The 23,368-nt window shown below is 36.3% G+C and overlaps 1 protein-coding gene across 1 annotated transcript in view; it reads left to right on the top strand.

Moving 5' to 3' along the window:
• Positions 1-8,784: 8,784 nt before the first annotated feature.
• SGPP1 (sphingosine-1-phosphate phosphatase 1) overlaps positions 8,785-23,368 on the top strand; it is a 58,986-nt gene continuing 44,402 nt past the window's right edge. Inside the window, exon 1 of the mRNA XM_031952700.1 lies at positions 8,785-9,585. Within this exon, the coding sequence (XP_031808560.1) occupies positions 8,908-9,585 (678 nt within the window). The 5' untranslated portion in view covers positions 8,785-8,907. The remainder of the gene's footprint in view (positions 9,586-23,368) is intronic.

Raw genomic sequence — 23,368 nt, 5'->3', positions numbered from 1 at the left:
ACATGAGTCATGAATCTCTTATTAATTTTCCACATCTGAATATTACAAAGGCTATTTTGTAGTTTCTGTTGCTGTTATGCTCGTCTCAATTTCATAGTTATCATAGTAGCTTTTTTCTCCCTCCATCATAAGAAAATCTAAGATAATTTCTTGCCAATCATCTCTCACTCTGCTACTGAGTTGGGCATCATAATTCTAAAGATAGTTTACCTTTCAACTTAAAGCATCCTGGCAGCCATTCAGTAGCCATTTTTATATGACTTATCCTGAGCAGTGAACTGCCATGAACCTAGTTTAGATAGCAATGAAATGGTTATATTCTAAATAAAATTTAAAATTTCCAGAATTTCTTGTATAATATGCCTCTTTGCAGGCAAGATAGGGGAAATCTGGTTAGAAACTTAAAATGATACCAATAATGCTGGTCGAAGATTAACATCCAAAACAGTAATATGTTTTCTAGGAATCCCAAATGGTCTAAAAGTATGTATTTCTTTATTTTATTTATGTATTTATATGTATTTCTGTATTTGTGTATCTAAACATAAATTTTCTGAAGTTGTTTACACTGTTTTGTTCTGAATGGAGAGCTTATCTAAAAACATTTGCTTTGGATCTCCTCATTGTAAAACTTGTAAAGAATTGTCTCAATGTTGACTTGCTAACTAATTCTTGATTAACTGAAAGACAAAAATCCAGCATTAAGGACAGATATTTATAAAGGGACAACTGAATGTTTTGTACCATAAGGTGGAAAACTTTGACTAAGAATCTCCAAAAAGTTTGATGAGACAGTGAAGAGATAATGGTTGAGGCATCATGACATAAGAGATAGAGAGGTGGTCTCCAAGCTGAGAAGACCTAAGTCCAAGTTCTACCCCTAAAATATTCTAGCTACCTAACCTTAGGCAGGTAGGTAGTACAGGGAATAGAATGCCAAACCTGGAGTTAGGAAGACCTGTGTTCAAATTTGATCCCAGACACTGACTAGCTGTGTGTCCCTGGGAGAGTCACAACTCTATTTGCCTCAGTTTCTTGATCTGTAAAATGAGCTGGAGAAGGAAATGGCAAATGACTCCATTATCTCTGCCAAGAAAACCCAAATGGGGTTACAAAGATTTGGACACAACTAAAGCATCTGGACAATATATGACTTTGGACAAGTCACTCAAATACTTAGTGTGCTAAGCAATTCTCTAAGCTTTAATTTGCTGAGAAGGTGCCAACTTGCATTGGCATGGGGAATTTCCTGATCAGCAATTCTCCATGACAATGAAAGCACAGGTTCAGTCCCTGTTCCTATCATTCAGTATTACTAATAATGATACTTCTCTCAAAACCCAACCCATAGTCATAGTTCATAAGGATCATAAAATAAAAGTGGAAGGAGGAGATAATAAAAAAAAAAAGTAAAAGAATGCCAGTCAGGGTAATATACCATGTAGACACAATGTGCCCTGAGATCATTAAAGTATCTGGGAAAGTCTGTCAGGAACTCTGAAACATGGGCAATTTTAGGCTCTCACAATATTCCTGAATGGATTAGTGCCAAATAAGTAGAATGGTATAAAATCATTCAGAACTGTCACATTGAGTAATATGACATAGAAGAAAGGGTAACAATTGGAACTCCTTCATACCAAGGAACAGAAAAAGGCAAGATATAGGTAGAACAAATGAAAAATAGCAGTACCCTCACTTGCTGGAAATGCTTTGGTGAAGACAACATTAATCATGAAACCTGGCAAACTATGAGTGCCCATTAGGTGTACTGAAAATATAAATGCTTCCATAACATACCATAACAAATTGAAATCAGATGAATCACTTCTCAAGCATCTCCATGACGTGCTGCCTGCATTCTAATCTCTCCTTTTCACTAGAACTAAAAGCCCCAATCCCAGGGCCTTGAAATATTTAATATTTTAAAAATATTTTTAAAAACACCTATTATAAATATCTATAATCTGTTGAGTTTTTATTCTATTTTGTTCTTGGCAGTATGTCTGAAACAAACAAACAAACAAAACAACGCAAAAATTGGTCCCTGGCTACAAGGAACTTAAAATCTAGTTAGAGAGAGAAAAAATTATGAAAACAGATGGCAATTTAGTGACATTCAATTTATCACTTTAATCACAATAAATCTTTAAAGAAAAGAGAGCTTAACATGGATTGAAGCAGTAAGAGAATATTTTGTGGGGGACTTTTGTGAAACTTGAGCTGATTCTTGAGAGATGGATAAGATGAATATGGATAACAAGAGATAGGCTATTTCATGCAAAGGAATGTATGAGAGAGCTGCCTGAGCAAAGGCACTGAGTATTCTGGGTGTGGAGTGAAAAGTCCATTGAACAAGAAGTCAGGAGACCTCTGCTACTTATTAACAGTGTGATCTGGGGCAAATTGTTGCACATCCCTGGATCGCAATTTCTGTAGAATATGGGCATTTGACTAGATGACTTTTAAGGTTCTTTTAATGTCACTGTTCTAAAGGTGCTCTAAATCACTATTGATCAGAGAAATGAAAATTAAGACAACTCTGAGATACCATTACACACCTCTTAGATTGATTAAGATGACGGGAAAAGATAATGACAAATGTTGGAGGGGATGTAGAAAAACTGGGACACTAATATATTGTTGGTGGAACTGTGGACAAATCCAACCATTCTGGAGAGTAATTTGGAACTATGCCCAAAGTGCTATCAAATTGTGCATACCTTTGATCCAGCAGTGTTTCTACTGGGCTTATATCCCAAAAAGGGAATGGGTTCACATGTGCAAAAATGTTTGTGGCAGCCCTCTTTGTAGTGGGAAGAAACTGGAACCTGAGTGGATGCCCATCAGTTGGAGAATGGCTGAATAAGTTATGGTATATGAATGTTATGGAATATTATTGTTCTGTAAGAAATGACCAGGATGATTTCAGAGAGGCCTTGAGAGACTTACTTACATGAACTGAAGCTGAGTGAAATGAGCAGAACCAGGAGATCATTGTACACAGCAACACTAAGATTATATACAATGATCAATTCTGATGGACATGGCTCTCTTCAACAATGAGATGATTCAAACCAGTTCCAGTTGTTCAATGATGAAGAGAATCATCTACACCCAGAGAGAGGACAGTGGGAACTGAATGGGGTTCATAACATAGCATTCTCACTCTTTTTGTTGTTGCTTGCTTGCATTTTATTTTGCTTTTTTTTTTTTTTTACTGGTTTGATTTGATTTTTCTTGTGCAACACAATAATTTTATAAATATGTATGCTTATATTAGATTTAACATATTTCTACCATGTTTAACATATATTGGACTACTTGCCATCTAGGAAAAGGTGTGGGGAAGGGAGGGAAAATTGAAACACAAGGTTTTTCAAGGACTAATGTTAAAAAATTGTCCATATGTTATGAAAAATAAAAAAGCTTTTTTAAAAAATGACACAGTTTTATTATCTATGATCTAGACAAACCATGTTGGATTACTGGATATATGTTAGTCAATGGTAAGAAATAAGTTTGGATAGGGTGGGACTAGATTGTAGGGAGCCTTGAAAACCAGTTAGAGGAGTTTGGATTTGATATAAGAAAAAGTAAGGTCTAATGAATTTTTGTGTAGGAGGCTGAAATGGTGAAAGACAATTCTAACTCATCAATCCTGGAATAAAAAAAATTAGTATTATTACATGATAGAATCATTATAATAGTATTATTATAACATTATAAGATACTCTTTGGTGATCATTGAAATATGATGATAAATGTGCAGAAATGACTTTTCAAAAATTTTATTTAGTATTTTATTTTCCCCCAATTACACGTAAAAACAATTTTTAACTTTCATTTTTAAAACTTTGAGTTCCTGATTTTTTTCCCTTCCCTCCTTCCCACTCCCCTTTATTGAGAATAAAAGCATTTCAATATAGGTTATACTTGTGTAATCATGCAAAAAAATGAAATGATTTCTAAGATTCCTTCTAATTCCAAAATTCTATGATTCTTTGTTCCCATTGCCGATACCAAGGCACTGAAAGTTCACTATTACTAAAGAAATAATTTGGTTATGATTACCATGAAAAAAAAAATTAACTAGAAAAGTCAACCAACATTTTAGAAATTTTTTTTTTTAGCAAAAAGTAACAAAGTATCATAAAGAAATTATATAGAGAGTGTGGCATCCAATAAGGGGCATCTAGGTGGCGCAGTGGATAGCATAGCAGCCCTGAAGTCAGGAGGACCTGAGTTCAAATGTGACCTCACACACTTAACACTTCCTAACTGTGTAATCCTGGGCAAGTCACTTAACCCCAATTGCTTCAGGGGGAAAAAAATCCAATAAGTAGCCTTAGTATAAAGTTAATACCCACAAAATGTGAAAAGCTCTAAGAGATGTTTAATAAAAATGAGTGGATCATTTATGGAAGATTATTAAGAAAATATTGAAGAGAATGAATAAAATGTAGAGGCCAGGAAGCTTGTAATCTGTATTGATGGAGGGAAGCCATATTGATAACATAAACAAAAATATAGAAATATTTTAACACAATTTTAAACAAACAAAAACCTCTGGAATATTTTAGAGTTGAAGGTCTGAAGTCAAAATGTTAATACATCATCATCATAAATACAAAGATTGAAAACAATTCAATTCTTAATGAGAGAAAAATAATTTCAGGCCCTTAATTGATTCAATCAGTATATATTATCAACAATCTCCCTCTTCAAACCTCTGGTAATTCCGGGTGTACCAAGCATCTGAGTGCAGTTTTAAGCAATAAAAACCACTAAAACTTGTAGGACACTTTTATGGGAAGGTTTGTGACAAGAATACATGTCTTTAAATCTGTAGAGTGATATATGAAAGGCAATATAAAACAAAATGAGCTTGTTCATTTCCTTTCTTTATAAAGAACAGCATGGCCAGAGTTTTAAAATAAGTTTAATAGGGCTTAGGGAGACAGTGATAAAGACGAAGAGGCTGCAAGGGAATGGAAAATAGAAGAAAAACTTTCTAACTTTGGGATTCTGGGCAAGTTATTTAACCCTGTTTGCCTCAGTTTCCTAATCTGCAAAATAAGCTGGGGAAGAAAATGGAAAATCGCTCCAGTATCTTTGCCAAGAAAACTCCAAATAGGGTCACAGAGAGTGGGACACAACTGAAAATGACAACAAAAGAAAGTTCATAGTTTAAACATCATACAATAGGTTTGCCTATTAGGAAGTAGGTAACAGATGAATATTAAACTGACACTATTTAAATTGCATATTTATATTTTCCTACTGAATGTTTTTTTGAACTTCATATGAATGACTTTTGTGGGTTTTTTTTAAAGGTATATTTCTAAAGTACTTTTTGAGTTCATTTTGCAAAAGTGGATGTACAGTAGTAATACAGTAATCTTCAGAGGTCAAAGGAGATGTTTACATTTTAGTTTTTTAAATTGCTTTCCTAATAAGATAAAATGTTCAAGGCCAAAAGTATTTTGTTGTTGGTTTTGTTTGTTTGGTTGGTTTTTTTTAGCACTTGCTTATTTCTTTCAAATAAATCCATAGAGAAGTCAAAGTATCAACAACAAAAATAATGCTTTCTGGGTGTTTAGATTTCCCTCCAAGGGAATCAAAATTCCAGTGTACAATATCCCAGTCTCCTTCTAATTTTCTATTTTTATCCTATAACTTTCATTTCAATTAGTGAAAGGATATTTAACTAGCTAATTGTAGACCTCTGGGTATAACACAACCCTTCTAACCAATATACTTAAATCCATTTAGTCTTAGAATCTCTCCACTAAGAATTTCTCCAGATCAAACATAGGTTTCTTACAAATTTCATTTAAAAAAATGAATTCCTTCTTGCAAAAAAAGAAATGCCTATTACAAAATTATATGTATTTGAATCCAATAATATATTTCAATTTCAATTAAATTTTAATGTGCAATTGTTATAATAGATCAATGTGAAAAACAGTAAAAGTACTAATCTTTGTTCTTTTCTCCAGGCTTCCTGCTATTTATAATTAAAACTTTATTATTATTTACAAATATTTATTGTACCAAAAGGACAATACCAGGCACTTTGAGGTTTGTCAAGCAAATCAGAAGTACAGAGCTTGTAATTTTTCCCCTTCAATAAACTCATAGGTTCAGAGGCTCTTTCTACCCCTCATTTTCTGCTCCTATTAACTTCAAAGAGAACATTACATTCTAAGAAAAGAAAAATCTGCTAAGGCAAAGAACTAAAATTTTGCCCTAAGAGGCAGAATGAGTCAGCCTACTATAAATTAAGTCCTTCCCTATTTCTCGATTATCTTTGGTCTTAAAAAGTGCATGTGATCCAGAATTCCTTGGGCAAAATTTGAAAAGAAAAGCCTTGTCTAAAAATGGCCCTTCCTTTTCTACCCACCAAACTAATTTTCTTCCTCTTCTTCAAGTGTAAGGCTATAAGTTACTCTGCTTCATGAAATCAGGAAAAAATTGTTTTAGTTGTTGTGTCCTACTCTTCATGGCCTCATTTGGGGTTTTCTTGGCAAAAATAATAGAATGGTTTGTGATTTCCTTCTCCTCCTCAGATGAGAAAACTGAGGCAGAGTTAAGTGACTTGCCCAGGGACAGACAACTTATAAACGTCTGAGGCCAGATTTGAACTGAAGATGAATTTTCCTGACTCTAGATCCAGCACTTCATCCATGGTGTCACCTATTTGGAAGGCATTACTACTCCCATCATATGCCGTAATCCCATTCTCTGCCTCATTTACAGTTTCATACAGCTTTTCCACCTATTTTTGTTTATAGCTTCTTTTAAGTCTTTATATAATTTTATCCTACATTTTGTTAATTCTCCTGAAGCACAAATACTACATTTTCTTATTGAAATTGGAGTAGTTCAGTATTTTCTGGGTGAACTACGGGTAAGGAAAGTAGCATTAGTTTTTTTTTTTTTTTTTGGAAGGAAAGAAAAAAGGAAATCTGTCCAAAGAAATTGTTAAGAACTGGAAGGAATCTCAGAGATCAACTCCAACCTTTTAATTATTGACATGCTTTTTATATTTCTTGAGCAGTCGTTTTCTCTGTTCGACTTTTAAGATTGTTCACTCAATTTTTCTCACAGTGATGAAATGGATTCAAACTATCTCTCCCTAAATGTAACTTCAAATGTTATGGTATACGCCATAGTTTATAAATGGTGTTTCTGACGCCCAGAAAGCTCTCTGATTTCTCTAAAATAAGTCAATAGTAGAACCTGGACAAATGATTGGTTCTGCTTTCCAGGTAAATGTTTTTTTACTATTCAAATAAAACAAGAGAACTAATTTTCTGCGATTTTAGAATAGAGGAATTTTCAAGTAAAAATTACCATACTGTCTCTGAAAGGGATTTAAAGAATCCAAAAATCTATTCGAAGTTTCAGTCATATATAGTTAGGTGGACTAATGGATAGGGTCAAGGATATTTGAATTCAATTCCTACCTCAGATAATTTACTGACTGCTTGACCTTTTACAAGTGACTTAATCTCTCAGCCTCAGTTTCCTCATTTGTAAACCGGGGTTCATATCCAGCTTCAACATCACCGGGCTGTTGGATCGAATGAAATCCGAAGCGTTAAAGCATTTTGTGCCATATGTAGACTACTGTTATGACGGCAATGCCTTTAGCCAAATGAGTTTTTTGAATGGGAAATCGTACGTATCATCTATCCCAGTCAGGATGAACTGGCCAATTCCATGAAACAAAACATGCTTTAAACTTGTGGCCAAAGGTACTTAGACTTCCACAAATTCCTTTTCTTGAAATGAAATTTTTGAAAATTGGGGGTCATTCCCTTCCCCCCCATTCAGAATTAAAAAAAACAAAAAACAGAAACTGTCTTTTAAATAAAATGTTCAACTCAAAACCTTCCTAGTAAATTCTGGTAAATTTCAGAATTCCAGTACTGGCTTTACCATCACGGTGACGTTAACAGTTTATGGACATCCCCCGCAAGTGCCCCCATAAAACCTCCTGCAGCAGGTGCGTATTTTGCAGTTCCTCTTAGCTCGCCTTTGAGTCTCCGTCGACAAGAGGTACAAGCGCGCTCGACGCTTGCCAGTAAGGTCCGGGTAGGCTAATTCCCGCTCCCACTGGCATCCCCAAACTGATACTAAAGTTGCTATGACTCCTCAAGCCTCCTACAAAACGAAACCAACGTACTCTATGAGCACGGGGGAAAGGGTTGGGGTAGAGACGGGGATAGGTATTTTTCGAAACAAATTATCCCGGGATAGTAAGATCGATTAAATAAGCGTCCGGCCCCGCCCGTCTTCGTGGAACTAGGAAGTAAAACAAAACACAAAAAACCAAACAGACGACAAGCACCAAACCACCCTTTCCCTCCATCCCTCCCACGCAGAGCAGCAATCCCTTCCCCCAATCGCGGCGCTGGAACGCGCTCCTCCCCCACCCCAGCCCGCGCCGCTTTCCCCCGGTCCCTTGCGCGCCCCCGCCCTTTCTGTGGGGGCGAGAACCGGCGGGAGGCGCACGAGCGCGTGCTGGCTCAGAAGCCTCGGCGGCGGCCAAGCGAACGGGGGGAGGGACGGGGGCGAGGGGGGCGAGGAGAGAGGGCGGCGCGCGGGCGGCTGCCGTTGAGGCCTGGGGTGCCGTCGTCATCCAGCGGAACCCGACCGACAGAGGGAGGCGCTGCGGCCGCTTGGGTTGGCGCTCCTGCCGCCGCTGCTCCTGCCGCCGCTGCTCCTGCCGCCGCTGCTCCTGCCGCCGCTGCTCCTGCCGCCGCTGCTCCTGCCGCCGCTGCTCCTGCCGCCGCTGCTCCTGCCGCCGCTGCCTCCGCGGCGCCGGGACGGAGCCCTCACCCCACCCCTGGGTAGGGCGGCGGGGCAGCGCCAAGAGCTCCGGGGGACCCCGTTATCATGTCGCTGAGACAGCGCCTGACCGCGCTGCTGGCCTGCCTGCGGGACCCGCAGAAAGTGGCCAGCTTCCAGCGGCTGTGCGGCGTGGAGGAGCCGCGAGCGGCCGGGGCTGACGCTCGGCCCGGGGGGGAGCCCGGCACGGCCCCGGAGGCGGGGGGCGGCCGCAATCCGGACCGGCCGGCCATCTCGGAGGGCGGCGGAGGCAAGCCCCGGAGCTGCGGCGCCAGCAACGGCGTAAGGAACGGACTGCCGGAGGCCGGCGGCGACCCGGTCGCGACCGCGGGCGAGGCGACCCTCCGGAACAGAGTGCAGGGTCTGCGGCGCAACTCCCTCACCGGGGAGGAAGGGGAAGTGTACGGAGTGCGGAACTGGCTTCTCTTCTACTTGTTCTGCTTTGGCACCGAGCTGGGCAACGAGCTCTTCTACATCACCTTCTTCCCCTTCTGGATCTGGAACCTGGATGCCTTGGTGGGCCGGAGGCTGGTGATCATGTGGGTCCTGGTCATGTACCTGGGCCAGTGTGCCAAAGACGTCATCCGATGGCCCCGGCCCGCCTCGCCGCCGGTGATCAAGTTAGAGGTTTTCTATAACTCAGAATACAGCATGCCCTCCACTCATGCCATGTCTGGCACAGCCATACCCCTCTCCCTTGTCCTCCTCACCTACGGCCGCTGGCAGGTAAGCGTGCCCTCTCCTCTCGCCGCCTCCTTTCCCCTTTCCTTCCCGTACCCTAATTATCCCTTCCTTTCCCTTCTTTTCAGTTGCCTTCGACCTCGTTCGCTTTTCTCTCCCCTTCCCTTATCTCGTGCAGTCCCTTCCTCTCCCACCCACCTCTGCCTACCTCCAAGATTTGTTTGGGGGCCGATTGGTATCCGGCTAGGTGGTTGAAATTGAACTGGGGGAGAAGTTCCTATATGGTTTGAGAAGTCAATCAACTAAAGCACTAATTAAATACTTAATATGTGCCAGGCACTGAGCTCAGTCCTGGGGACACAGAAAAAAGCAAAAGACAATCCCTGCTTTCCAGGAACTCACAGTCTCTTGGAGGAAGACCATAGTGCAAAAAAGCAAAAAAAACCAAAAAACCCTAAGGTGCAGATAAGATAAATTGGGAATGGTCTCAAGGGGAAAGCTGCAAGATTAAGGACTTGCAGGAGGTGTTCCTGGAGTCTAGCCTTGAAGAAATCTGCAAAACTTGAAGGCGCCAATGAGCTGCTAGAAGCGGGGTGGGGTGGGTGGAAGGTTTAGTAGAAATCGGAGGCTTTAAGTAAGTAACTTTTGCCCTTCGAGTTTTAACGAGCCCCCTTCCACATGCTCTTTCCCGTAGTTTTGCACGATTAACTGCCAGTCAGTATGTAATTATTCAGAGAGCACTTGTATATCCCAACATCAAAAGAACAAATCTTCCTCTAGATCTAAAGGAAGCAAACAGTTCTTAGTATGTTAAAGGGCTGCTTATTTGAGATGCTTTTAATAAAATTTCTGATCCTAGTTTAAGCTTACTTAGGGAGGATCCAGATAAATCAACCCATTCCTCAAGGTAATTGTAAGGTAGTTAAGACCCAAGCAGTCTATGACTCAGTACACAGAATGAATTGAGATGCAAAGTATTCCTTTTCTGTGACAACACAACCTGAGTATAATTTCAAAGTGTACTTCTGCAGGTCAGGAATGTTAATAATAGGCATACTATGAAGGACTATAGTTCAGGCTAAAAATGCACTTAGAGCTAATGAAATTTAGTAGTAGACTTAGGAACTCTTTTTTTTTTTTTTTTTAAAGGGGTGTGGTTATTTGCTTTTAAAGGCAAAAGCATTTTATTTTCTGGATCACTAATTAGTTTCGTGTGCTGAACTACTACTTTTTATTTCAAAATCTGTAAAATGTGTGGTTTTTTAAAAAATGTATTTTGAATAGCTTATGTCTTCCGACTTCAAACTAGTCATGCTATGTCCTTATTTTTAAGGAAGACACAGATTAGATAAAAAATATGATTCTAATTTACAGTGGTTATTTAAGAAGAAGGACCAACTCAGCTCCAAAAAGTAGATTTTAAAATTCTTGATTATCTTGCCCTCCTATACCCCCTTTTTCCTTCTTCATAAATATTCTTGTTTTTACAACCAGTTTTTCATATTATATATATATATATATATATATATATATATATATATGTAGAATATTATATCTGCTTAATGTGTCCTTTCCCAAATTTTAAAGAAGAGGTACTGCAGATTAGTCGAGCTTTGGGATGATCTTTCTAAGAGTGAAGACTTTTCTTTTCCATCTCAAAAAACAATCAAACCACCTTAAGTTTAGAGATACGTTCTTACTAAAAATCCCATTAGAAGCTACCTCACTATATCATAGATTTGGTTAATACTGAAAGATGAAATAATTTCCCCTGTGTATTCTATAGTGCGTCTCTGTTGATGTAACAAGAGCTTATAAAAATGACATCTCTGCACTAATCACTTATTTGAAGAATTTTATATCTGGCCCAACAAACCTCATTTTACAGTGTAAGGAAACTGAAGTCTGGAGAATTTAAGCCACATATCTGGACCATAGAGAGAACGTATTTTGACAGAGCTGGGACTGGAACCTAGGTCTTCTGACTTCCAAAGATGGAATTCCATTCACTGTGCTAGTAGCAGGATTGTACTATAATAATGTGATTTATCTGCTTCATATGGCAATAGATTTCAACTACATAGGAAACAGTTTTTAAGTAATAATTCACATCTCAAAGTGGTGCTCACATTTTTTTGCTTGTGTAAATGAACTCTGAAAATCTTTCAAAGTAAAATTAACACTTCCTAATTTAAGCTTAGTTATTGAGCAATGGGGTTTAGAATGTCTTGGAATGCTAATATTTTGTTTTTTGCTATCTTCAGATTTTTTCATTAAAGAAACTAAGGTAGAAGGGGTCTCTGAGGCCATATAGTTAAACCCATACCCACCTGAACAAGAATCCCTTATGTGGCCTTCAAGCACTCATCTAGTTTTTGACAGCCTCCAGTGAGGAAAAACAAACTATTTTTTAAAACAGTCCATTCCTCTTTTGGATAAGTTTCTAATATCAAGCCTAAATTGACTTTTATCTAACTTCAACCATTTATTTTAGTTGTGGCTTCTGGGCTAAGCAAAACATGTCTAACCCTTCTTCCATATTAATTAATAGCCCTTCAGACACTTGAGGATAGGTCTCATGTCCAACCTAAAAGTTTATTCTTTTCTAGGCTACAACACATCATCTCCAGATGTACAGTATTTTCTATGCAGATTCTCTTCTTAATCTCCTTTAGTCAGTACTTATTTATGTTCTATTCATCTTAGTGTAGATAAGAAAGCTGTTTTTGGCTATTCATGCAAAGCAAATGCTGTTCCTTGGTCTTTAGACACTGGCATGAAATATGAGTCATTTATGAAGTGTAAATCTTGATATTTTTGACATGTTTGAGTCAGATGCAACTTTTTTGTCCAATTTAGTATATTTTATTTGTAAGTTGATCTTTTAAATTTTGGGGGGCATGGTTATAATGAAGACTTTTTATTGACTTTAAAATTACAAAAAATAAGTCTTATAAAATTAGTTTTTAAATTAATTTTAATTTTAAAACCCTTACATTTTAAAAAACCTCTTCTTAAAAAATAAAATGCTTTTGCATTTGAAGAAAAATTTTATTCTTAGTGATTTGAAAATTTGTCTAATGAAAGTTCTACCAGAACCAGTATATGACGATAAGAGAAAGAACCTACCTGATCTTTGTGATTTTCTAGTCTTTTAGTCATGTGAAAAGCTATATGCCTGTTCTGCCTTTCCTTAAAATAGTATATAATAGGTCAGCTGCTTTGGTGTTATTCATGGGGTTTTCATGTTTCTAGGGAGGAATGGTGAAGGGAAGGTGAAATTGTTAAAATAGGAATCTGAAGCCCCTTCCCCAATTTGGAAAAAAAAAAAGTCTCATGAACCTATAGCTCACAAGTTTGAATTGAGCCCTCTGCCCAACACCTGCTATAACTATTTCCCATGAACCCTACTCTCAAAGTTAAGTTTTCATACTATCTCTTTTACCTTACGTTGAAATAACACCCCTTTCTGTTGTCAAAATTCTCCTCAAGATTGAATGTTTAGTTTTTTTTTGATTAGCCATTCTTAACCTAATTCATGGAATCCATTTATTTTACCTTCTTAACCCCTTCACAAAGTGACTGTTAATTTTTATGTGGGTCTATTTACTTAGTATGATTTCCTCTGTGGATATATTCCAAAAATACATTTTGAGGAAAGAATGTTATTCTCCCAAGCAACAGTATTCCTTTCTGAGCCCCACCTCCTTGATCCTATGGAAAAAATTCTTTTAGCTCTGGGAATAAACCTCAAATGGCATTTGTATTGCCATTCTACTTGTCTGCCTTCCTAACTTGCTACCCTTTCAAAGTTATTTGTGACATCAGAATGAGAGATTGAAACTGTAGTGCCTCAAGCAGTTAATAAGGCAGAACATTTTGCTTTAGTGCATTTGCTACAGTCTTGGGAATTGGTAATTCTGGCATGAAAAGTTTTTAGAACCATTGTCTTATATTAATATTAATGATTATTATTCTTATTTTATTAGTTAGATTTGTGTATAACATGAATTAGAAAACATATTTCTCTTTATGAACATGTCAATCTCTTATTGTCAGGTATTTATTGTGGATTTTTATGTTAGGCGGCATACTGATTATAGTTCAGGGACCTGGAGTTAGGAAGACTCATCTGCCTGAGTGTAAATCTCAAAAACTCAGATTTAGAAGCATGAACATATGTAAGTTAAGGGTTTTTTTTTTTGGCCTCAATTTCTGTAAAATGAGCTGGAGAAGGAAATGACAAAATACTCTGGTATCTTTGCCAAGAAAACCCCAAATAGTGTCTCAAAAGAGTCAGAGAGGACTGAAAAATCATTATATGTATATATGTTTCCTGAAATAAATATTTTTAAATAATCAAAATTTAGTCAGTTCCATTGATGACTTTTTAACATTTGGTTTAAGCCAGTCTTGCAAATGAATTTGAATTTTGTTACTGACCTCACTCAGTATTTAATCACATTACTTACAACTCTTTTGTACCTACATTCATTGCTTTCCATAAGTACATGTAAGAAACCCTCTCACATCACATTTCATCTAAGAAGTTTTTCTAGAAGAGATAGCATAGATAATTATTTTTGCTTCTTCTAAAAATTCATGCCTTTACATCATTACCAACTTCAACAGATTTTAAAAATAGAAAATTAAAATAGCAAAACAAAACAAAAAGCCAAAATCAACCATAAAAACCAGTCAGCAAGTTAATTAGCATACTACAGTACTTGGGATCCAGTTGTAGAAAGGAAAATCTAAGAAGTAGCTAAGGTTGGTTATTTTTGGTATTTCAGTAATAACTTTTCCCTTCAAGTGTTGATTTTAAAATATTACATGCCCTATCAATTTCACAAAGTTGATAAGATCAATTGGGATGATGTATGAGAGAGCATTTAGTAACTTGAAAACATATAAATGTTTAATATTTCTTCACTAGTTCCACAGTTTTGTTTATAGTTATTTCTTCTCCCTCCCCCCCCATCGATATGTGTGTGTATACACACACACACGCACACACATATATGTATACTGAAATGCATTCATACTTTCTCATTCTATGTGATTCTGCATGGTATTCTCCTACATTTCCATCACAGAGGATCTGCCCAGTGTACTGAAGGTCCTCTTCTGGGTCTTATTACTTTTTATTAATATCAGAATTAATAACAGAACTCAAAACTGTCTGTCTGTATTATATAAATTCCTTTTCTAATCATATGTTTTCTCAAACATCTTTCATGCCAGTTCTTGAATCCTTGGTAATATAGGCTATTTTGTCTGGTATTGATCTATAATTGTCCATAACTTTGATTCTTGGGAAGATGTTTTTCATAGAGTACCATTAAAGGAATATTTGTGCTAAAACAGTGTTTTGGGTTAAGGGCTTTATTCTCTCTGTGGGATGAAGCACAATTTATTAATTTGCTACTGGATCCATTAGTTCATATTCAATTTTTAGTTGTCACATAAATATACACCCAGAGACTTAGTAATACAGAGATTGTATATGTATTAGCCAAACTTTTTGATTTAAAATTTTACATGATATTTTTGGCTTAGTTGCAATATAAACCTTAAGTTTAGAGATTTAAAATAACTAGCATTTATAAAGCAATTTAAAATTTGTAGAATACTTTACAAATATCGTTTGATTGAATATTATTTTGATTGTCACAACAACTCTTGAGGTAGATGTTATCCTCTTTTTACAAATTTGTCCAATTGATGGATTCTTTTCACTTTTCACTTCTTTGCCTCTACAAAAAGATAAGCTACAAATATTTTTGTACATATAGGACTTTTTTCTATTTTTTTGATCTCTTGAAAAGCATATTTAGTAATGGTCAAAGGATATGGATTACCATACCTTTTCATATCATGTAACTTTTTGGGCATAGTTCCATATTGCTTGCCAGAATGGTTTCATCGTGCACATCGTTCATTAGTATCCCAGTTTTTCTACATCCCCTTTCAATGTTTGTTCTTTTCCTTTTCTGTGATAGTAGCCAGTCTGATAGGTACTTCAGAGTTGTTTTACTTTGCATTTCTCTAATCACTAGTGACTGAGAGCATTTTAAACATGATTATAAATAGCTCTGATTTCTTCTGAAAACTGTTCCTCTCCTTTGACCATTTATCAATTCAGGAATGATTCATTATTCTTTTAAGTTTAACTTGTTTCTCTATGTGTTCCGTTTTAGAAACGAGCTCTTTATCAGAGAACTTGCTGTTTGTTGCTTTCCTTCTAATCTTGGCTGGATTGGTTTTCTTTGTGAAGAGGTTGGAATTATTAAAAGCGATTTCCCAAGTCCATAAAGCTTTCTTTCTCTTATTCACTTCTGGACCCAAATGCCCTTTCACAGATACATGTTTAATGTACTAATGTTTATAATAGTTCTGCTTGCTCCCAAAGGAAAGAATTGATTTTGATGGATAGAAATTGCAGAAAAAGAGGTTGAGGCATCATGGAAAAAACTTCCAAATGATTAAATATTTTTAAAAAGTGGAATGTGCTGTCTGAGAGATAGTGATTTCCCTCTGCTAGAGGATTTTTAGCAAAAGCTTGGTGAAGACCGTGTGTGTGTGTGTGTGTGTGTGTGTGTGTGTGTGTGTGTGTGTACGTATATAGAAGATTCTTGTTCAGGGATGGGTTAGATTGTAATCCCACAATCCCAAACTGGAAAGGAACCTCCACTGTAAAATAGCAAGTGGGCATTTAGCCTCTGTTTGAAAACTATTTGAAAAGGATCGCTTCCCCCAGAAATCTCATTGCATTTTTTGAATAGCTGTAATAACTAGGAAAGAGGCAGCTAGATACTACCTCAGTAGCTAGAGTGCTGGGCTGGGGTCAAGAAGACCTGAGTTCAAATCCAACCTCAGACACTTTCTAGATGTGTGACATATAGATAAGTCATTAAACTTCTGCTTGCCTTAATCTACTGAAGCAGGAAATGGCAAAGCACTTCAGGATCTTTGCCAGGGAAACCCTATGGGATGCTGGAGTCTGTGGAGTCATACAGAATCAGACACAATTGAATGATAGAACAACAATAATGACTAGAAAGGTTTTTCCAACATCAAACTTAAATTTTTTCTTTTTTGTAACTTCCATCCATTGTTTTTGTTAATGTCTATTGAGACTAAATTGAACAAATCTAATCCTTTTTTTGTGTAATAGTTCTTCAACTACTTAAACATCATTATTATGATCCTTCTTCCTTTTTGAGCCATCTCTTCTCTAGGCTAAATATAACTACTACTTTTAACTAATCCTAATAAGACATGAATTTGAAACCCTTCAGACAGAGAACGAACTCCAGAAAATCTCTGTGTAATTGGAATCTTCTATCGTTAGACTTTGCTGTGTGCAAGGCTTGCCAACTCCTCATTCTACTATACTCAGTACATATACTCTGTAGTATATGCTTCAATAAGGAAACTTGTTTCTCTTTCTGTTTTTCTTTACTTCATCATTCTTCACTAGGAATTAGTCATTTCTATATTTTAAACCATTTAAATGGCTTCTGAGGTTCCTACCAACTCTAGAATCCTGGGATCTTAGATGAATCTGCCAATTAGGTATAACCATGGCACATAGTATCACAAGTCTTATTGGTATATAAATTTCAGAAATTGTGAGATATGTGTGTATATGTATATATAAATATATATAAGTATATACATAGATATATGTTATATGTATTATATATATACATACATATATATATATATATATAATTTTTATCATGTGGCTTTAATGATATAAGACTAGTTCTTTTATTCCCTTATAAAGGGCAGACATATCATTAAGCATTTTCTAAGACCATAGGACCTAGAGTGAGCAGTTACTTTAGAGATTGTTAATTTAAATATTTTTGTTTTATAGATGAAGAAATTGAGGCACAGAGCAGTAAGTACAAGTGTAACAGATTTTAAGAAGACAATTCATTGCTTAATGTAAATGGACAGTTCTATAAATCTCTAAGTGATTTTTACATAAATTAAATTTACCTGCTGAGATAGGGAAGCGAGGGAGGTAAGAAAGAAATAGGCCCAGAAACTGGTGGAGGGAGAGAGCCTGTACAAGATTGAGGGACACATTGGAGTCAGAGAAAGAGGAGCTAGAGCCAGAGGAGGTATACATGGAGGTAGGGGCCAGCTACCTTGAGGCCAGACACAGACAGAAGAGGTCTGATGACAGGGGAAGACAGACACTACAAGGGTAGTATGGATATAGATGGATTCAGGAGATCTCAAGGCAACCCAGATATCTGGCAATTGTGGTGTCTCTCATTTTCTACTATTCTGCTTTCATTTGGAAGGTTTGAGTGGCAAAGGGGGTGGGCAGGAGCCACAGTACTCTACAGTAAAGTTAACCTAGGTTTTTTTTTTTTTTTTTTTTTTTTTTTTTGGAGCATCAATTTCTTTCAGAATTCTTTTCCTAAAGTCAAATTTCCATAATGCAAATTTATGCAAAATGAGAACTGTTTATACTTTAATATTTTAACATAATAATAGCATCTAGATATTAAAGAGTAGTCCAAAATCTATGTTGATTTAACCATCATTCAAATCTTTTCAAAGTGAAAAAAGGGCATGGACTTGGGTAATTATGGACAATCAGGAAGAAAGTTAAGTTAAAAAGAATGATGAAGACAGTAAAAGAGTCTTCCAGTAATAATAAGCTAACATTGATATAGTGTTTAAAAGTTCATAAAACAAAATTTAATCTCATTTTATCTTCATAATAGCTAACATTTATATAGCCTTGCAAAAGGCTTGAAGATACTTAATTTAACTAATAAATAAATTAAATATTTAATTTAAAATATTTAATTTTCAACCATCATGAATTATTATGTTGTTATCCCCATTTTACAGATGAAAAAACCGAAAGAATCTAAATTACTTGCCCAAAGTCACATAGCAAGTAAGTGTTTGAAGCAGAATTTGAATCCTACTCCAGATTTGATACTCTGTTTCTATGCCATCCCTATTAATAGAACTGGGATGGATATGAAAAATTTTAGAAAACTTTTAATTTAACACAATGAAAATTAAATGTTGAGAGACAATATGGCAAGAGTGATAATTCTATAGTTCTATAGAAAGAAGAGGATTCAGCTCCTTTCTTTGACACTTAAAATAATTTCCATGGTGAGAGAAAAATCTCTCAGCCTCAGACTACTCTCCATGTATAAAAGTTATTGGCAAGTTCCCATCAATCTAAGCCCCCTACCCTCCATCAATGGTAAAGAAAATTCCCACTCTAGAGGTTTTTGATAACCTAAAAAAAAAAAATCTCAAATGTTGCTGTCTTGTTAACTTTATTCAAAGAAGGAAATAGTAGATAAGATGGATGGATGAATGGATGGTCAGTCTACATTCTGTGAAGTAAAATAGTTGAATCCTATAAAAAAAAAAAGAATCACTAAACTGTAATAGGCTACATGAGAATCAGTTACACTAAAGTGATATTTTGATTAATGAATTCCCTGGGAACAAAACTCCTTCATTTGAAGTGTTAAGAAAAAGGTAAAAACGTCATAAATCATGTGAAGCTGCATTAAAAAGTACCTTAGTACATAGCTTTTATTTTCTCTATGCTAAATGGAAGGTAAAAGGATAACTTTAGACCAACTTGCTTGCTGAGAAGTTTTGCCTTTTTTTCCCCCTATCCTTAGACTACCATCTGACGATGTGAATCCCTCTTTCTTTTTCCTGTAGACAATTCTCTGCTTACATCATCTTCTCTCCCAATCAAAAACGGGAAAGGACTTGACAATCTGTTTGGGATTTTTAAAAATGTGTTCTTGAGCTTCAGGGTAATTATCACTCATTCATGCGAAACTCATGTGAAACTCAAGCATGCTTTTATGCCTTAAGTCTTTTATCTCTAAGAAGATAATGAAAAATGTTTCCCTCTGTTATAAGAATTTCTGTCATCAGTATCCAATATAAAAGATTTTTATGGATTTTGGGACTTCATAATTCATAATTCAGATAGGTCCTAAAAATCAATCTGATTTTGTTCTTCTAAGGCCTACTTGCTGGTAGGGAATGTGTATTCCAAATTTTCCTTCCTCCAAAATCTGTCCAAGATATTTTTTCATCAGATCTTCTCATTTTCCCCAGATGGTCTTGTAAGGCTGCCAAACTCTTAGCGCCCTACTCAAGGATTCCCTGCAGGCATATTCTTTCCTTCTAGGTCTCCTTCCCCTTCTCAACTTCTAAGCATAATTTATATCCTTCTGTTCTTAATTTAGGTCCTAATCCACACCCAATCTTTTGCTCTAGATCTATGTTTTTAATATTTAATGTTTTGTCTTAGTTAACAAATTCAAGACCTTTTTTCAGTCCTAAGATTTCTTGCTTTTCCATGACTTTTCATACTACTTCCTCCTTCTAGTTCTTCCTTTGGTTTTATGATACTGTTCTTTTTTTTAGGAGGCAGCTAAGTAGTATAGAGAATGGAATGCTAGATTTGGTCAAGAAGACTTGAGCTCAACTCATATTTTAGACACTAGCTATGTGCCCTTAAGCAAGTTGTCACTTAACCTTCAATTCCTCCTTTAAATGTTTTGTACTTGTTTGCATGTTTTCTTTTTTCATTAGACTGTGAGCTCCTTGGAAACAGAGACTGTTTTTCCCACCTCCCCCCCCCCCAACCTTTTTTTTATCCCCACCATTTAGGACTGTGCATGGCACTTTGTAAATGTTTAATAATACCTGTTGACTTAATAACTTAACTTCTTCCTTAGTTTCCTCATTTATTAAAAAGAGGAAGTTTGACTTGATAGCTTATAAGATCTCATGCAGCTCTAAATTTACAATACTATGATCTCAGTTCTTCTAATCTAACCACTTCTTAGGTTCTTTTGTGGGGTTATCTATCTGCCATGTTCTATTTAGCCCAACATTCTGTTCTGGTCCCTCTTCTTTATCTCCCCTTTCCTTTTCCTTTCTTTCCCTTCCTTAACATTGCTGATGATTCCCAAATTTAGATTTCTGTCCCTGTTTTTCTCCTCAGGATTGTCCATGAGGACATGGACAAGATGGTAGGTTTAGATGAGCTGCATCCTCCATCAATAAAGAGACTACATTAGAAACATCATAGATTCGTGTGTATCTTTTTGGATATATTAATACATTTGAAGGTAATCAGAGTTAAATCATTATTTCCACCATTGATCAAATTACTCATAATATAAAAATACTTGCAGATTTATATTGCTGTTCAAAGAAGTCACAAAATTTAATTAGAGAAAGTCATCAAAATTAAGTAAGGTAACTTCTGGTGGGAAATCTAGTTGGTGTTATATTTGTAACAGCCCTTCCCCCAGTCATAGAATATCATAAATAGAAGCCTATCTTCAGTCATATTTTCTCTTTGGTTTGTTGCCTCAGCATCAGAGCTTTGTTTTAGGTAAATCTCCAAAACAAAATTTAGGCTTTTGCAGGTGTGGATAAAGTTTTCTATATCCCAAAGAACACTCAGTATACTAAATGGGCTTTGGTTTTAGGAGAGAGCCTTTAATTCACCCAACACAGAAAATGCTTAAGATATAAAGGATCCATGGGAGTCCTATTCAGAAACACAAAGCATTTAGTCCATTAGACTCCTTCTGGAACATGAAGACAGTTTGGAGGCAGCTAAATATAATCCTTCTTTGTTGTCCCCTCCCCCTCCAGTAACTTATGATAATAGCAGGGAAGAATTGTCAAGACCAGTAACTCATGCTTCTCTCTCCTAGCCATGATATGGCCCAAGTCTTCCAGACTCATGGCCTATATTGGCATTTCTCTTCCTTCTCCAAGAATACCATTAACGAAAATCTCAAGTTAGACATCTATTGCTAGAACTCTCAAACTTGGGTGTGTAACTCTTAAGGCAGGGTGAGCCCATTCTCAGGAATTCTCTAATCTCTTCTCAGGAAAGGAAACAAAAGTAGAAGTTGTACCTGAGACCCAGGAACCTCAGACCAATTAGGCAAAATACACTGCTGAACATAGGCTTCTTCTACAAATCACCATTTTCTATAAGAGTGGAAAATCTCTCCTCAATATTGCTGAAAGTTCCAAGGGAGGGGAGCACCTGATGAAATAGGGCCAAATAATTTCATAGGTCACTTCTATAGAACATTTGCAGGGGCAGCTCTTCTGAAATTAATCTATTTACTCTGCTGTACTTGTCAATCATCTTGGAAGATGGGTACCAGACACTGAAAGCCAATCAAAGGCTTTCTGTCAATTTAAGGCACTTCTACTTGCTGGAAGATGTGCTTCCAACAAATTTCTATGCCTGGGAATCTCATCAAGTTGATATGAAGATCTGGTAGCATCTCTGATTAATTTTACTTGATTATCATTCATGGGCTCTTTATATACACAGTTTTCCCTTAAATAGACTTTTCAGAAATTGAATTGTGAATTATCCAAACTCTTTATTTTTTCTTGTTGTTCTTTACCTTTTTGCCTTTTAGCCCTTCTTTGGTAGCTCTGCTAAAAGGTGAATGAAGGATAGATGTCCCCCATTCAGAAATAAATCTCTACTAAAAGCTTAAATTTCTTTTCTGTGGTTGTTCAAAATATGCTCATTTTTAAGATAATATAATTTCATACTTTTAATTTCTATTATTTGTATATTACTCATTCCTGTAACATGTCAGATATAAAAAATAGAATGGGAATGAATAGGCTAATTAACAAGTCTTTAAAAGTTTCTATTGTAATTCCAGAGAAACTGAGGCAAGATAGAGATTAGAGAGTATTTAATAATTTATTTAAAAGGGAGAGATTTACTGGGACCAAATGGATCCATGGTTTGGTCTCAGGGCTGAATGAGACTATCATCTCCCAGAATCCAGCTAACAATGTGAGTTCTCAATGACATATATACATACACGTGGCTCAGATTCTAGGAGTAGAGTAAGGTAGGGGCAGAGTCAGGGTGCTGAGAGTGGGAACAGGACTCTGACAATCTGGTTCTGACAGGGAGAAGGGGAGGCATGGGGGATATTGGATAATTGGGATTACAGAATGGGGAGAGGCTCCCAACATTCTGATGATGCCTAAGATAGAAGGTCTTTCTCCTTATCTGGATCATCATGATTAGGAGGGAGGGGTGGTTGAGCAGAGCAATTATAAACTGAGGCAGAACAGTTAGGGAAACTGAGGCAGGACTGGGGCAGGATAATTAGGGAAATTGAGTCAGGACAATAAAAGAGAACTGTGGCATAACACTATAGACACTGTTCTTGGTCCTAGAGATAAATAAAAAATGAAATCCTTATTTTAATATTAGAATCATTACAGATTCAGGAAATTCATCCTAAAAGGCTTTTATAGATATGGGTAAAAGTTTCCCTATACTTGATATACAATACAGGCATATTGTTACAATATGAGCTGAGGTCCAAAAGACTTCTTATTAAATATAACTGTTCATCATAATTATTTAAAATGCTATAATTTCTCTATAAGTAGGCTAGATAGATAATTAGACATTAAGAAGGGTCTTCAATTACCTTGAAATTTAAATTGGAAACTGCTTATGTGAATTCTAAGTATATATGGTAAATATTTGTAGAAAACTATATTCTAGAATACTGTATGCTCTAGAATTAGGATAAGAAAACTGATTAGTTTAGTAACTGAAGGGAAGTTTTTGATAGATTTGTCCCCAATCTTTATAGGATATGCTTTCTGCAGTGGTTAAAAAAAATATATATATATATATATATATATATATATATATATCCAACTGGTTTCATTTAGGTAACTCGTTTTAATTATCAGGGAAAGATACTGACAATTTTGGTTTCACTGT

This window comes from Sarcophilus harrisii, chromosome 2 (genome assembly GCF_902635505.1).
Source record: "Sarcophilus harrisii chromosome 2, mSarHar1.11, whole genome shotgun sequence".
NCBI lineage: Eukaryota > Metazoa > Chordata > Mammalia > Dasyuromorphia > Dasyuridae > Sarcophilus > Sarcophilus harrisii.
Note: the sequence above shows the minus strand (reverse complement) of the source record. Positions and strands in the feature narration are given on the sequence as shown.